The sequence below is a fragment of the Hyla sarda genome, unplaced genomic scaffold, assembly GCF_029499605.1.
Source record: "Hyla sarda isolate aHylSar1 unplaced genomic scaffold, aHylSar1.hap1 scaffold_1046, whole genome shotgun sequence".
Classification (NCBI taxonomy): Eukaryota; Metazoa; Chordata; class Amphibia; order Anura; family Hylidae; genus Hyla; species Hyla sarda.
The window spans coordinates 977-13,168 of NW_026607665.1; the positions used below are offsets into that span (position 1 = coordinate 977).

Below are 12,192 nucleotides of genomic sequence, written 5' to 3' on the forward strand. Positions count from 1 at the left end.
AATAACTTTCCACAACACGAATTCATTAATATCCCCCCATTAGAGATGAGCGAACTTACAGTAAATTTGATTTGTCACAAACTTCTCGGCTCGGCAGTTGATGACTTTTCCTGCATAAATTAGTTCAGCATTCAGGTGCTCCCGTGGGCTGGAAAAGGTGGATACAGTCCTAGGAGACTCTTTCCTAGGACTGTATCCACCTTTTCCAGCCCACCGGAGCACTGGAAAGCTGAACTAATTTATGCAGGAAAAGTCAGCAACCGCCGAGCTGAGAAGTTTGTGACAAATCAAATTTACTGTAAGTTCGCTCATCTCTATCCCCCATGATATCCACCTTTTACATGGATCATACAATTTATAAATATTTACAACCATAATAATTAATCAATGTATTAATGATCAATAACTAGTGGATGCATCAATAGTGAACAATTAAATAATTTAATTCATAATTAGATTTTATGGGTATTAATGTAATTATGGATTAAATTAAAAAAACTAAACAAAACACTATAAATCCACAGCTCCTGCCCCACAACTCCAACAAGGAGATCACATAATTCAGGATCTGGGAAATGGAAAATCTGTAACTCCACATCCTAATATACAAACTCTTCTATATTACATCACTTTATTATTATGTTTTGTTATATCAAGCACAATGCAGATGTATTTATTTGTTCCTGATCCTCTTACAGACTCTTACAATAACAGCACAACAATTTCAGCTGCTCTTATATCTGGTATAGGATAAGCAGGGGGTGTAAGTCTTAGTCACCATCCATAGTTGTATCTATTTGTATCTCTGTAACTTGTGTCAGCACCTGGGAAATATTACTTGTTACAATTTGGTAACATGTAAAGAGTATAATACAAAGCTCTCACCACCAGGTGTCGCTATTGTAACACAATGTATCTGATCTGTATAAACTGTAACTGTAAGGATTTATACTGCTGTGATAAATAGACGATCTCTATGGATAGATGTGATTTAAGGAAGTTATTGATTTACCCAAATTTGGAGGTACATTTAACTCTTTCGTTAACTGGTTGTACACATGGTGTTATTCATCCTGAGAATTGATGGGTTTATTTGTTTTTATGGTATTAACACGTGGGATCAGGCTCTCGGACGATTATTCTCGGTCACTCTCATTGCACATATCGGGGCTCCATATAATGTCGTACAATGTGTGCAGAGTCTTGGTGCCCGGGGGTGAGCAGTCCTGTAGACCTGGTAATGCTGCCCGAGTGATCGATCCATTCACAAGATTTGTTCTGCCATCTGCTGCTCCCCGCACACACATTATACACCTGACAGATTATTGTGCTGCTATTGATCCTCTCCCATGTGTGTAACATACAGCTCACACACCTGCCCGATCACCATTCCCGCTCGGTACAATGACGACTGCTCTTCTCTAGAATGTTGGGGAGAATCGCGGTAAGAAAAAAAAACTGATTATTTAGAATCGGAAAAATGCAGCAAACGTTTTGGAATGGGCGGGAAATTCAAAACCTTCTTGTCTCGTGTTCAGCCAATCAACGGAAAGGGGGGAGGGTCAGGAATGTAAATGTGGTTAAAAGAAACGCCCCCGGATGATGTCATCTTTGTTCTAGTTTTCTTTCAGGTCCGCCCATGTGCTATATAAGCCGGACTCGGCCGCACTCAGTATCTTGCAGTCTACTCGCTACATAGAGAAGATGTCTGGACGCGGTAAAGGAGGGAAAGGTCTCGGTAAGGGCGGAGCCAAGCGGCACAGGAAGGTGCTCCGGGATAACATCCAGGGCATCACCAAGCCTGCCATCCGCCGTCTAGCTCGCAGGGGAGGTGTGAAGCGCATCTCCGGCCTCATCTATGAAGAGACTCGCGGTGTCCTGAAAGTCTTCCTGGAGAACGTCATCCGTGACGCCGTCACCTACACCGAGCACGCCAAGAGGAAGACCGTCACCGCCATGGACGTGGTGTACGCCCTCAAGCGCCAGGGCCGCACTCTCTACGGCTTCGGAGGTTAATTCTGCTTCTACTCGGCTCCATCTCATCAACCCAAAGGCTCTTCTCAGAGCCGCCCACATGTTCTATGGAAAGGCTACAATTCCTTGTGTCTTCTCTACTGAGAGGTTGTGTGATCGGTGTTTTGCTCTTGTGGTTGCGGTGTTTGTTTTTCCCTGTCCTGCCATAATCGCTGCACCTGATCAGTCTATCGGTATTTCCCTCCTATCTGCTCCGGGGGATCTCCTCTGAATGTTCTGACTACTGCCCTCATCTTCCTCCGTGATTATAGTTACTGTTACAATCTACATTCATCTTCTCCAGATTACATTACTTCCCTCCCCACCATATCACTCATTACCTCCCTAAAGAGTCCGTGTTATAGAACATGCAAATCTCCTGATAATATCCCGGTAAGACCCTTCTATATCCCGCTATCCGGACAAATGAGCCTTCACTCTATATAACACCTGTATGTTAATGGAGCTGTTCACACCCAAGTAAATTGCGCATATATATATATATATATATATACCTCCTGTTCTCATAAGCAGGATCCCGGGATTGTTCTTTGCAGTTAACCCTCTCGGTGCTGAGTTCAGTTACTATAGTGATGTAGATCGTGTCCTCTGCATTGCTCCTGTGTGATCGGTGCTGCTGGCTTCAGTCTCCCGACACCTGTGACCGTAAGTGGTGCATAGAGGGTTAAATCTAGGCGGAGTTATAGACCCGAATGTTCGCTCATTGGTTGATCACCGCAGTTGACTATTTTGAAATTCCCGCTCTTCTTCTGATCGTTTCTCCCTTTGTCTCGTCCTCTTCCCTGTACACGTGACTACATTCCTCTGGTTTCTGTAAATAGGAAGAAATAGGCGGCGGAGGGGAAACTGTTGGGGCCGATCAGGGGGATTCTAGTGAGGCGGAGAGGAGAGAGGACACTATGTCCGGGGCTGACATCACAATGGTGGGTGTATACGGGGTCTTCCCTGCAGAGTATATAGAGGAGCCGCGTCCCTGTCCTATTCCAGACCTGATACCGATCACATCCTGCACCCTCCCCCAGCAGCCTGACTCCCTTCACCTGAAGAGGAGGCGGCGGGGAAATTATTTTTTATACATTATTTTATTGTTCTATGTATTAAATTACTGGAAAAGATCGCCCAGTGTGAACACTGACCGTGCGGTTGTTTTACAATCTATTTTACCTGTCAGCGATCACCGTGTATTTAGACCTGATGAAGTCTTAGTGGGGGGGAGAGATTCCCGGGCCCGTCATTGATAAAACCCTTCCCGATCTGGCTATAACGCGTGTCCGTGTGAATATAGCGTTAACTATAGAAAAGCTTTGGATGAATCTTCTGAAAGTAAAATTAAAATATGATTTAAAAAAACCAAGATGGAACATTAAAACTAATACCAATAAAACGAGGAAAGAGGCAAAAAATAAAACACTTATCATGAAGCATAAAAGTTATCACAGGGCTACTAGTATTATTGGTTACAATAGATAATCTAAACCACTGAAATGCGTCTGGTTACCCCCATCTATGTGACCACACAACTGGAAAATCATTTTTATTTGCGCAAAAAACAAGCGCTAGATTGTGACAACTTTCAATCATCATTAACTCTTTAGCGAGGACTCTACTCCAGTATTATCACTGGGAACATCCAGACCGCACCTGAACACCACCGATCTCTCCCCTTCAGGCTTCCATGCACGGCCGGTTTATTCACAAGCTGAGACCGAGACAGCGGGAGGGTGATCGGTGTATGAGTGGGAGCGGTGTGCGGTTATCTACACCAGACTTTTACTTATAATTCATGACTATAATTAATTTCCAAAGATTATAACCAACGGCAGCTGTGCGAGCATTGCGCATAGGATTAGAATCTTTATTGGTGACATACACGAGAATGAGGGGGATCTCTCCATTGTTATCGGGTCTGGAGGAAGCGGGAAATTCAAACCCTGAACATCCTGTGATCAGCCAATGTGTGAGTGTGGAAAGGGGCATTAATAAATGAACATTGACCCATCGGGATTTATATAGAATTAATGCTGCCTATGAGCGGAGAAATACTCTGATACTGTGGTGTCCTTCCTGCTGTGTAGAGTCGGGCTCGGGTCCTTTGTCATTTCATTGTAGTAAACATGCCACTAAAGGGTTAACAATGAGCCGTGTGCGCGGTCCCGATAACAATGGAGAGATCTCCCCGAGATGTAGAGGCTGATTCTGTGGCTGACTACTACCCTCATCCTCCTTGTTTCTCTATTGTTCCCTCCCAGTCAGTGCACACACAGTAGGATGAGAGTCTCATAATAAACCCCGGCGATACCGATCAATAGATTCCCCGGTCAGTGAATGATTTATTGATCGTGGAGAGACGACGTGTGGGCACATGAGAATATACATCCTGCAGTCAGAGAGAACCGCAGCCGCCGCTCTGATCTCACCCGATCCCGGAGCAGAATATATATAGTATCAATAGACTGTACTGACAGAATAGCGGCCACATATACAGAACAGAATACGGGGAATACAGACAGGAGAAGCCCCAGCTCTATTATAGACAATGTGGGTGGCTCTTAGAAGAGCCTTTGGGGTGACAGCAGGAGGCGGAGCAGGTTACTTGGCGCTGGTGTACTTGGTGACGGCCTTGGTGCCCTCGGACACGGCGTGCTTGGCCAGCTCTCCAGGCAGCAGCAGGCGCACGGCGGTCTGGATCTCCCGGGAGGTGATGGTGGAGCGCTTGTTGTAGTGAGCCAGGCGGGAGGCTTCCCCTGCGATGCGCTCGAAGATATCGTTGACAAAGGAGTTCATGATACCCATGGCCTTGGAGGAGATGCCGGTGTCAGGGTGGACCTGCTTGAGCACCTTGTACACGTAGATGGCATAGCTTTCCTTCCTGGTCTTCCTCCGCTTCTTGCCGTCCTTCTTCTGAGTCTTGGTCACGGCTTTCTTAGAGCCCTTCTTGGGCGCTGGTGCAGACTTGGCGGGATCAGGCATGATGATCAATCACAATAATCCTTCACTAGAACAGAGAGAATAATGATGCCTCCTCCTCCCACCGCAGCCGTATTTATATGCAGCCCATGCAAATAAGAAATGCTGTCTGCTCACTGTTCTACTGGAGGAGAAAATCATGTGACCTGTGGGAGCGTCTTAAGCCCCGCCCAGTGCAGTTTATTGGTGTTTCTTAGAGTCTCGTCACCATTGGCAGGATTCAAATCTACCCAATTACGGGAGCCGAAGGGCGGAGCAGAAACATATAAAAGGCAGCAGAAAGAAGACTAAATTTAGAAAGTTAATTTGTTTTCCCTTAGTTTCCGCAGCAGCACAATGTGGGGGTGTGTCTTCGCCCCAGTGAGCAAATGGGACCTGGGATTTTTTAATGATTTAAATAAAAAAATACCCCGGAACCTCCCCCCCCCCCCCTGGTATAAAGCACCAGGATCACACTAGAACAGTGAGTAGATTATAAAGCAAAAATAAAATAAGGGAGGGAAGCTTGTGCTGCTGAGGAGACTAAGGGAAAACAAATTCACTTTCTAAATTTAGTCTTCCCTAGCGTCCCTCAGCAGCACAATGTGGGGATCTAGCAAGAATCACCCCTAGGGAGGGTTTTCCTGCATAGCAGTTTGTATAATAGACTTAGCGAAAGTAGTTTCGCTAGACAAAAAGGTATCCACTCTATAATGTTTTAAAAAAGTGAGTGGAGAGTTCCAGGTTGCGGACTGGCAGATCTGTTCCAAGGGAACAGAGTTACGCTCTGCCCAAGAGGCAGAAACAGATCTCGTAGAGTGCGCTCTGGTGAACTCTGGTGAAGTTAACCCTCTAGAGGTATAACATAAATTTATGCATTCGCATATCCATCTTGAAATGGATGGTTTAGATGCCTTGGCACCTTTCTTTACACCCTGGAATAAAATGAGGAGATTCTCCGCTTTCCTGAATGGTTTTGTTCTATCTAGATAGACCCTTAGGCATCTTACCAGATCCAGGGAGGTAAGGTCCTTCTGGGAAGATTCAGAGTCAGGAAACTTTGGGAGACAGATAACCTGGTTAATATTTGCGAAGGAGGGGACCTTAGGCAAAAAAGAAGGTAGGAATCTCAGAAGGACTCTGTCCTGCAAGGAAACTGTGTAAGGTTCTGCCGCAGCTAATGCTTGAAGTTCACCAACTCTCTTTGCAGTGGTGACAGCTAGAAGTAGCACCACCTTAAGAGTGAGGAACCTAAGTTCCACTTCCTCTAAAGGTTCAAAGGGTTGAACACACAATTGTTGCAAGACCAATGCCAGATCCCAGGGTGTCACAGGTTTCACCGCTCTAGGACGAATTCTAGTGATGGCCTTGATAAATGACTTTATCACTGGTTCCTGAAACAGTCGTCTTTGTAAGGTCGCCGACAGTGCGGCTAGTTGGACCTTGATGGAATTTGGAGAGAGACCTCTGTCAAATCCATCCTGTAAAAATTCGAGAATTGATGGAGTGGATGGAGAAGAAGCATTGATCTTCTTGGTGACACACCAGGAGAAAAAAATCTTTTTGATTCTAGCATAGGCCTTGTTGGTTGCCTCACTCCTAGAGTGAGATAGTGTTTCAAGGATGCGGTCCGAAAACCCTCTGGCTTTTAATAAGGACCTATCAACTTCCATGCTGTCAGATTGAGCGTCTTGAGATTGTGGCAGAACTGAGTGCCCTGAGACACAAGATTCTGCCTGACAGGAAGTTTCCAGTATATTCCCTTGCTCATCTGAATGAGCTGGGAGAACCAGGATCTTTTTGGCCAAAAGGGAATGATGGCAATCACAGAGGCCTGATCCTGCCTGATCTTCATTAATACCCTGGGTATCATCGAGATAGGAGGGAATATGTAGGCCAGTTTGAAATTCCATGGGACCGACATTGCATCCAGATAGAGAGGTTTGTCCATCTGGTAAAGGGAGCAGAACTTGTCTAGTTTGCGATTGGATCTTGTGGCCATAAGATCTATTTCCGGGAGACCCCAGCGGTCTATGAGCTGAAGGAATATATCCTGGTCTAGAGTCCATTCTCCCGGTAGCGTAAGACCTCTGCTTAGACGGTCTGCTATGATATTGTGTACTCCCCTTATGTGGACTGCGGAGAGCCTGAGAACTCGAGTCTCGGCCCATCGAAAGATCTTTGCCACCTCTTGAAGCAGTGGAACTGATCTTGTCCCTCCCTGCTTGTTTATGTAGTAAACAGCCGACATGTTGTCCGTCCTTATTTTGACGGCTTGTCCCAGGAGAGAGGGGGCGAAGTGGAGAAGGGCATAATATATTGCCCTTAGTTCCTTTATATTGGAAGAGAGAGGAAGTTCTTCTGTACTCCACCAGCCATTCACCTTTCTCCCTAGCAGGTGGGCTCCCCATCCTGACCCTGAGGCGTCTGTCGTTAGGATTGACCACTGAGGTTCTACCAGAGACATTCCGTCCTGGGGGTTCGCCCACCAGTTTAGAGATCTGCGGACTGTGGGAGAAAGTTTTAGACACCTCTCTAGAGAGGAACTCCTCCTGTCCCAGGCCTGGAGAACCTCTGTCTGGAGAGGTCTCATGTGCCAGAGTGCCCAAGGGACAGCTTCTACTGAGGAGGATAGGAGTCCTAGGAATCTCATGAGAGTCCTCAGTGACACCTTGCGGGGGACTCGAAGGAATTGATATCCCCTGGATATCCTGTCCTTCCGTGCTGGAGACAGATAGATTCTCATGTTGTGGGAATCCAAGTAGAACCCTAAAAAGGTTATTTCCTTTGTGGGAAATAGTCTGGATTTCTGAAGATTCACTATCCAACCTAAACTGTGGAGTAAGTCTAGTGTGGTGGTGATGTGATGGCTGAGCTCCTCCTGAGTTTTGGCTAGAAAAAGCCAATCGTCTAAATAGGGTATGATTCTGATGCCCTGTCTTCTGAGAATCGCCATCATGGATGAAACCACCTTTGTGAATACGAACGGGGCTGTGGAAATGCCAAATGGCAGAACCTTGAACTGGAGATGATGGAGAATTCCCTTGATAAAGACAGCAATTCTTAGGAATTTCCTGTGCCCTGGAAATATGGGAATGTGAAAATAGGCGTCTTTTAGGTCTAATGACGCCATGTAATCGTCTCTCAGAATGAGGGATTTTACTGATCTTATAGTCTCCATCCGAAATTTCTTCTTGACTATAAATTGATTGAGAAACCTGAGGTCTATTATAAGCCTCCATTTTCTTCCAGGCTTGGGTACTAGGAACACTGGGGAATAGACCCCCGTGCCCCTCTCGTGTCTGGGAACAGGTTCTACCGCAGAACTTGAGATAAGCTCTAGGATGGCTTCCTCTAAAGCCTCCTGTTTTGCAGAAGCTAGAGAGGGGGATATTAGACACCTCTCTGGAGGGAGATACGTTAGGGGAAAGAAATAACCATTCTCCACTACATTTATGACCCAAACATCTTTTATTAGAGTTTTCCAAGTCTTGAGAAAAAAATGAAGGCGCCCGCCTACAGGTAGACTTCTCGCGTCAGAATTCTGGCTTTTTTGAGCCTCTGGCTCTAGATGATCCCTTCCTTGTGGATCCTGATCCTCTGCCACGTCCAGAACCTCTATATTGCCTGTTACCTTGTGGAGATCGATCTCTCCTGGGTTGATTATAGCGCCCGCGATAGGACTTCTCTGATAAAGGAAGGTTCTTCCCCTTTTTATTGGAGAGCTCCTCCATAATGGTGTCAAGTTCAGGACCAAATAATTTAGCCGGATTGAACTCCAGATTACCAAGAATGTACTTGGAATGACTGTCTCCAGGCCATGGTCTTAACCAAAGAGCCCTCCTAGCAGCTGAAGATAGGGCCATGTTTCTAGAAGCTAGCTTCACCTGTTGACAATTTGAGTCATATAGGTAGTCCATACCTAGGTTAACATATTTAAAGGACCTAAGTAAGTCCTGTCTACTGACCCCAGAGTCTGTCATCCTGTATTCTTGAAAGCCAAGATCTCATAGCTCTTATGACCTCAAAGGAGGCATTCCCTACAGCACACTGGCTGGAAGATGCTGTATACGATCTTCTGAGAGTGACCTCCATGCGTCGGTCCATGGGATCCTTGAGACTAGAACCATCATCAGATGGGATAATGGTTCTCTTAGAAAGTTTGGCGATGGCGTAATCCACCTTTGGTGGGTTGACCCAATCCTTAGATCTTTCCTGATCCATGGGGTAAAGAGTTTTAAACCTTTTATTTATAACAGGTGCCTTCTCTGGGTTGATCCATTCTGCCTTCATTAAGTCTAGGACCGTGTCCTCAATCGGGAAAACTCTAGGCCCCCTGGAGGTAGAAGGAGCGTCCTCGCGGGTGGCTGGTGCATTCTCTGCTTGCACAGCTCTGATAAATTTCGGAAACTTCTCCATAGGAAAAAATACTTTCCCCTGAAGCTCCTCTTCCTCTGAACTAGATGATTTTGTCTCATCTATAACCCTGAATTCTTCATCAGAGTGTACAACTACAGGCCTATCGCTTAGTCTGGGCTTCTTCTTAGGAGGAGGAGCAGTGGTTAATGAATCCTTCAATTCTTTGATGGAAGAAAAAACGAAATCCTTAACCCAGCAGAACATGTCCTGCATAGAAGGCTCAGTGTCTGGTGGTAACCTGGGGCGACATGTGGAACAAATAGGATAATCGTATCCGTCTGGAAGGGGAGTCTTGCATGAGTTACACTCCAAATGCTTCCTCTTGTGGGAGGATTTCCCATGGGTCTCCCTACGCCCTCCAGAGCCTCCAGAATCCATAGAAGACATCTAAGAGGTAAGAGAAAGGATTTAAAATGTAAGGGAAAAAATCAACTCGCAAGTATAAATGGACTCCTCCTATCAGGGCAGTAAGAATACCTATTTCTCAGGTATATTAAGTGTGGAAACAACACACCGAATAGGGTAAACGTCTAGTAGCTTTCAGACAATAGTCTTCTGGCTCCAAGAGACCAGAGCCAGGCTAGGGGGCGTTTAAGTAGCTGCAAATTGCGCCAAAAAATATATAAGCCCCTCCCACTTCCGGGTCCTGTGCCCGGAAACTTAATAATAAATCAAATCTCTTACCTCAACTCTAGGAAACCTTTACCTAACCATATCACCTAAGCACCCTTGATCTCTAACATATTTGGGCTCCCCCTAATAAGAACTCTATACTGCTCTGTACGGATCCGCCGGAAGTGACGTCCCGCAATCCTCGGGCTACAGGAAAATGGCGCCGAAACCGGAAGTGCGGCTAGCGTGGGGTCCGCGAATCCTCCCGGACCCAGGAAAGATGACGGCGTGCAGCAAACCGGCGGATCACCTGCAAGAAAAGAGAAAGTAGGTAGGGGGAGCGTGGAACGTCCATGCTCACACTAGGACAGACAAAAAACTCACTGTTCTAGTGTGATCCTGGTGCTTTATACCAGGGGGGGGGGGGGAGGTTCCGGGGTATTTTTTTATTTAAATCATTAAAAAATCCCAGGTCCCATTTGCTCACAGGGGCGGAGACACACCCCCACATTGTGCTGCTGAGGGATGCTAGGGAATATCTCAGTTACATCACAGAGAGACTTCTCTTGAGTATTTAGTTTTCAGTATTAATTATGTCTGGACGCGGCAAACAAGGAGGGAAGGTTCAGGCTAAGGCAAAGACCCGCTCATCCCGGGCAGGACTCCAGTTCCCCGTCGGTCGTGTGCACAGACTTCTCCGCAAAGGGAACTATGCCGAGAGGGTGGGCGCCGGTGCTCCGGTCTACCTGGCCGCTGTGCTGGAGTATTTAACCGCTGAGATCCTGGAATTGGCCGGTAACGCCGCCCGGGACAACAAGAAGACCCGCATCATCCCCCGTCACCTGCAGCTGGCCGTGCGCAATGACGAGGAGCTGAACAAGCTGCTGGGTGGGGTGACCATCGCCCAGGGAGGCGTCCTGCCCAACATCCAGGCCGTGCTGCTGCCCAAGAAGACCGAGAGCAGCAAAGCGGCCAAGAGCAAGTGATCACCGCTTATCCCAGATCATCCCGAACACCAAAGGCTCTTCTAAGAGCCACCACATTGTCTCCTACAGAGCTGGCGCCGCTGATCTCGGGTGTGATAGGGATCTGGGCTGTTATAGGGATTAAACAACATCCGGCACATTTTATCTAGTATAGGACACAGTGCGGGTTGTGCAGAATGTAGTTTGTATTGGAAGGGTTAAGTCTCGTAATGAATACGTTTTCTCACGATATAGTTTACGGATCCTCCACAATAGACGGGACCGCAGTGTAGAGATGGCGCCCCCTATACTGTAGCCTCCTGTGTAATGGAAGCTCCTGAACACATCGGATCTCCAGCCACATTACACAGCGCGGCCTCCATCCAGCCGATCAGGGGGTCAGCGCTTCTCTATCGTTGGTTACATAAAGATCCCGGCACTCGCTGTATACAGTGACCGGGAATAATCGCCCCAGAGCCGGTGCATTGCCGTGGAATGAGATTTGCCATAGAATGAGATGGTCCGCCTCCATCACATCCTATTGGCTCTCTCTTGTCACGTGACATATTTAAACGGCACGCATCGATGCGCACAGCAGTGTCAGTTTGGCTATCACAGGGAGAGGATCTCCTCACCCTGTGATAGCTGAAGCTGTACGGAGCTCTCATGGCCTCTGTGGCCCGACAGAAGTTCACACATTTACGTAGCTCATACGGCTGGTTCCTATACATTTACTGTTGATCCACAGCGCTATCGGGATCCCGATGCCCGATGGCGCTGTCATCAGTGTGCGTCCCCGCGAGCGCCCCACGCCCGCAGCTCTACTCCCCGTCCTCCGCCCCCCGCAGCTCTACTCCCCGTCCCGTTAACACTCAGGGAGCGGGAAACAGAAAGTAGAGCATCGGGCGCAGGTTAAGTTATTTGCGTAGTGCTGCGCATGCGCAGTACTACTTTACCTGCGCCCGATGCTCTACTTTCTGTTCCCCGCTCCCTGAGCGTTAACGGGACGGGGAGTAGAGCTACGGAGGGACGGGGAGTACAGCTGCGGGCATGGGGCGCTCGCGGGGACGCACACTGATGACAGCGCCATCGGGCGTAGGAATCCCCATAGCGCTGTGGATCGCTCCCTGAGCGTTCACAGGGGACGGGGAGTACAGCTGCGTAGGACGGGGAGTAGAGCTGCGGGGGACGGGGAGTAGAGCTGCGGGGGACGGGG

General features: G+C 47.5%; 3 protein-coding genes across 3 annotated transcripts; 2 read left to right on the plus strand and 1 right to left on the minus strand.

Annotated features, from left to right (window-relative positions):
* The first annotated feature begins 768 nt into the window (after positions 1–768).
* Positions 769–2,412, plus strand: LOC130299340 (histone H4). The gene has a single exon (XM_056551437.1). It carries the CDS (start codon positions 1,705–1,707, stop codon positions 2,014–2,016), a length of 312 nt encoding a protein of 103 aa, XP_056407412.1. The 5' UTR covers positions 769–1,704; the 3' UTR covers positions 2,017–2,412.
* Positions 2,413–4,623: 2,211 nt separating this feature from the next.
* Positions 4,624–5,004, minus strand: LOC130299336 (histone H2B 1.1). The gene has a single exon (XM_056551432.1). It carries the CDS (start codon positions 5,002–5,004, stop codon positions 4,624–4,626), a length of 381 nt encoding a protein of 126 aa, XP_056407407.1.
* Positions 5,005–10,604: 5,600 nt separating this feature from the next.
* LOC130299331 (histone H2A type 1-like) lies at positions 10,605–11,071 on the plus strand. Its single transcript, XM_056551427.1, has one exon. It carries the CDS (start codon positions 10,605–10,607, stop codon positions 10,995–10,997), a length of 393 nt encoding a protein of 130 aa, XP_056407402.1. The 3' UTR covers positions 10,998–11,071.
* The last annotated feature ends 1,121 nt before the right edge of the window (positions 11,072–12,192 follow it).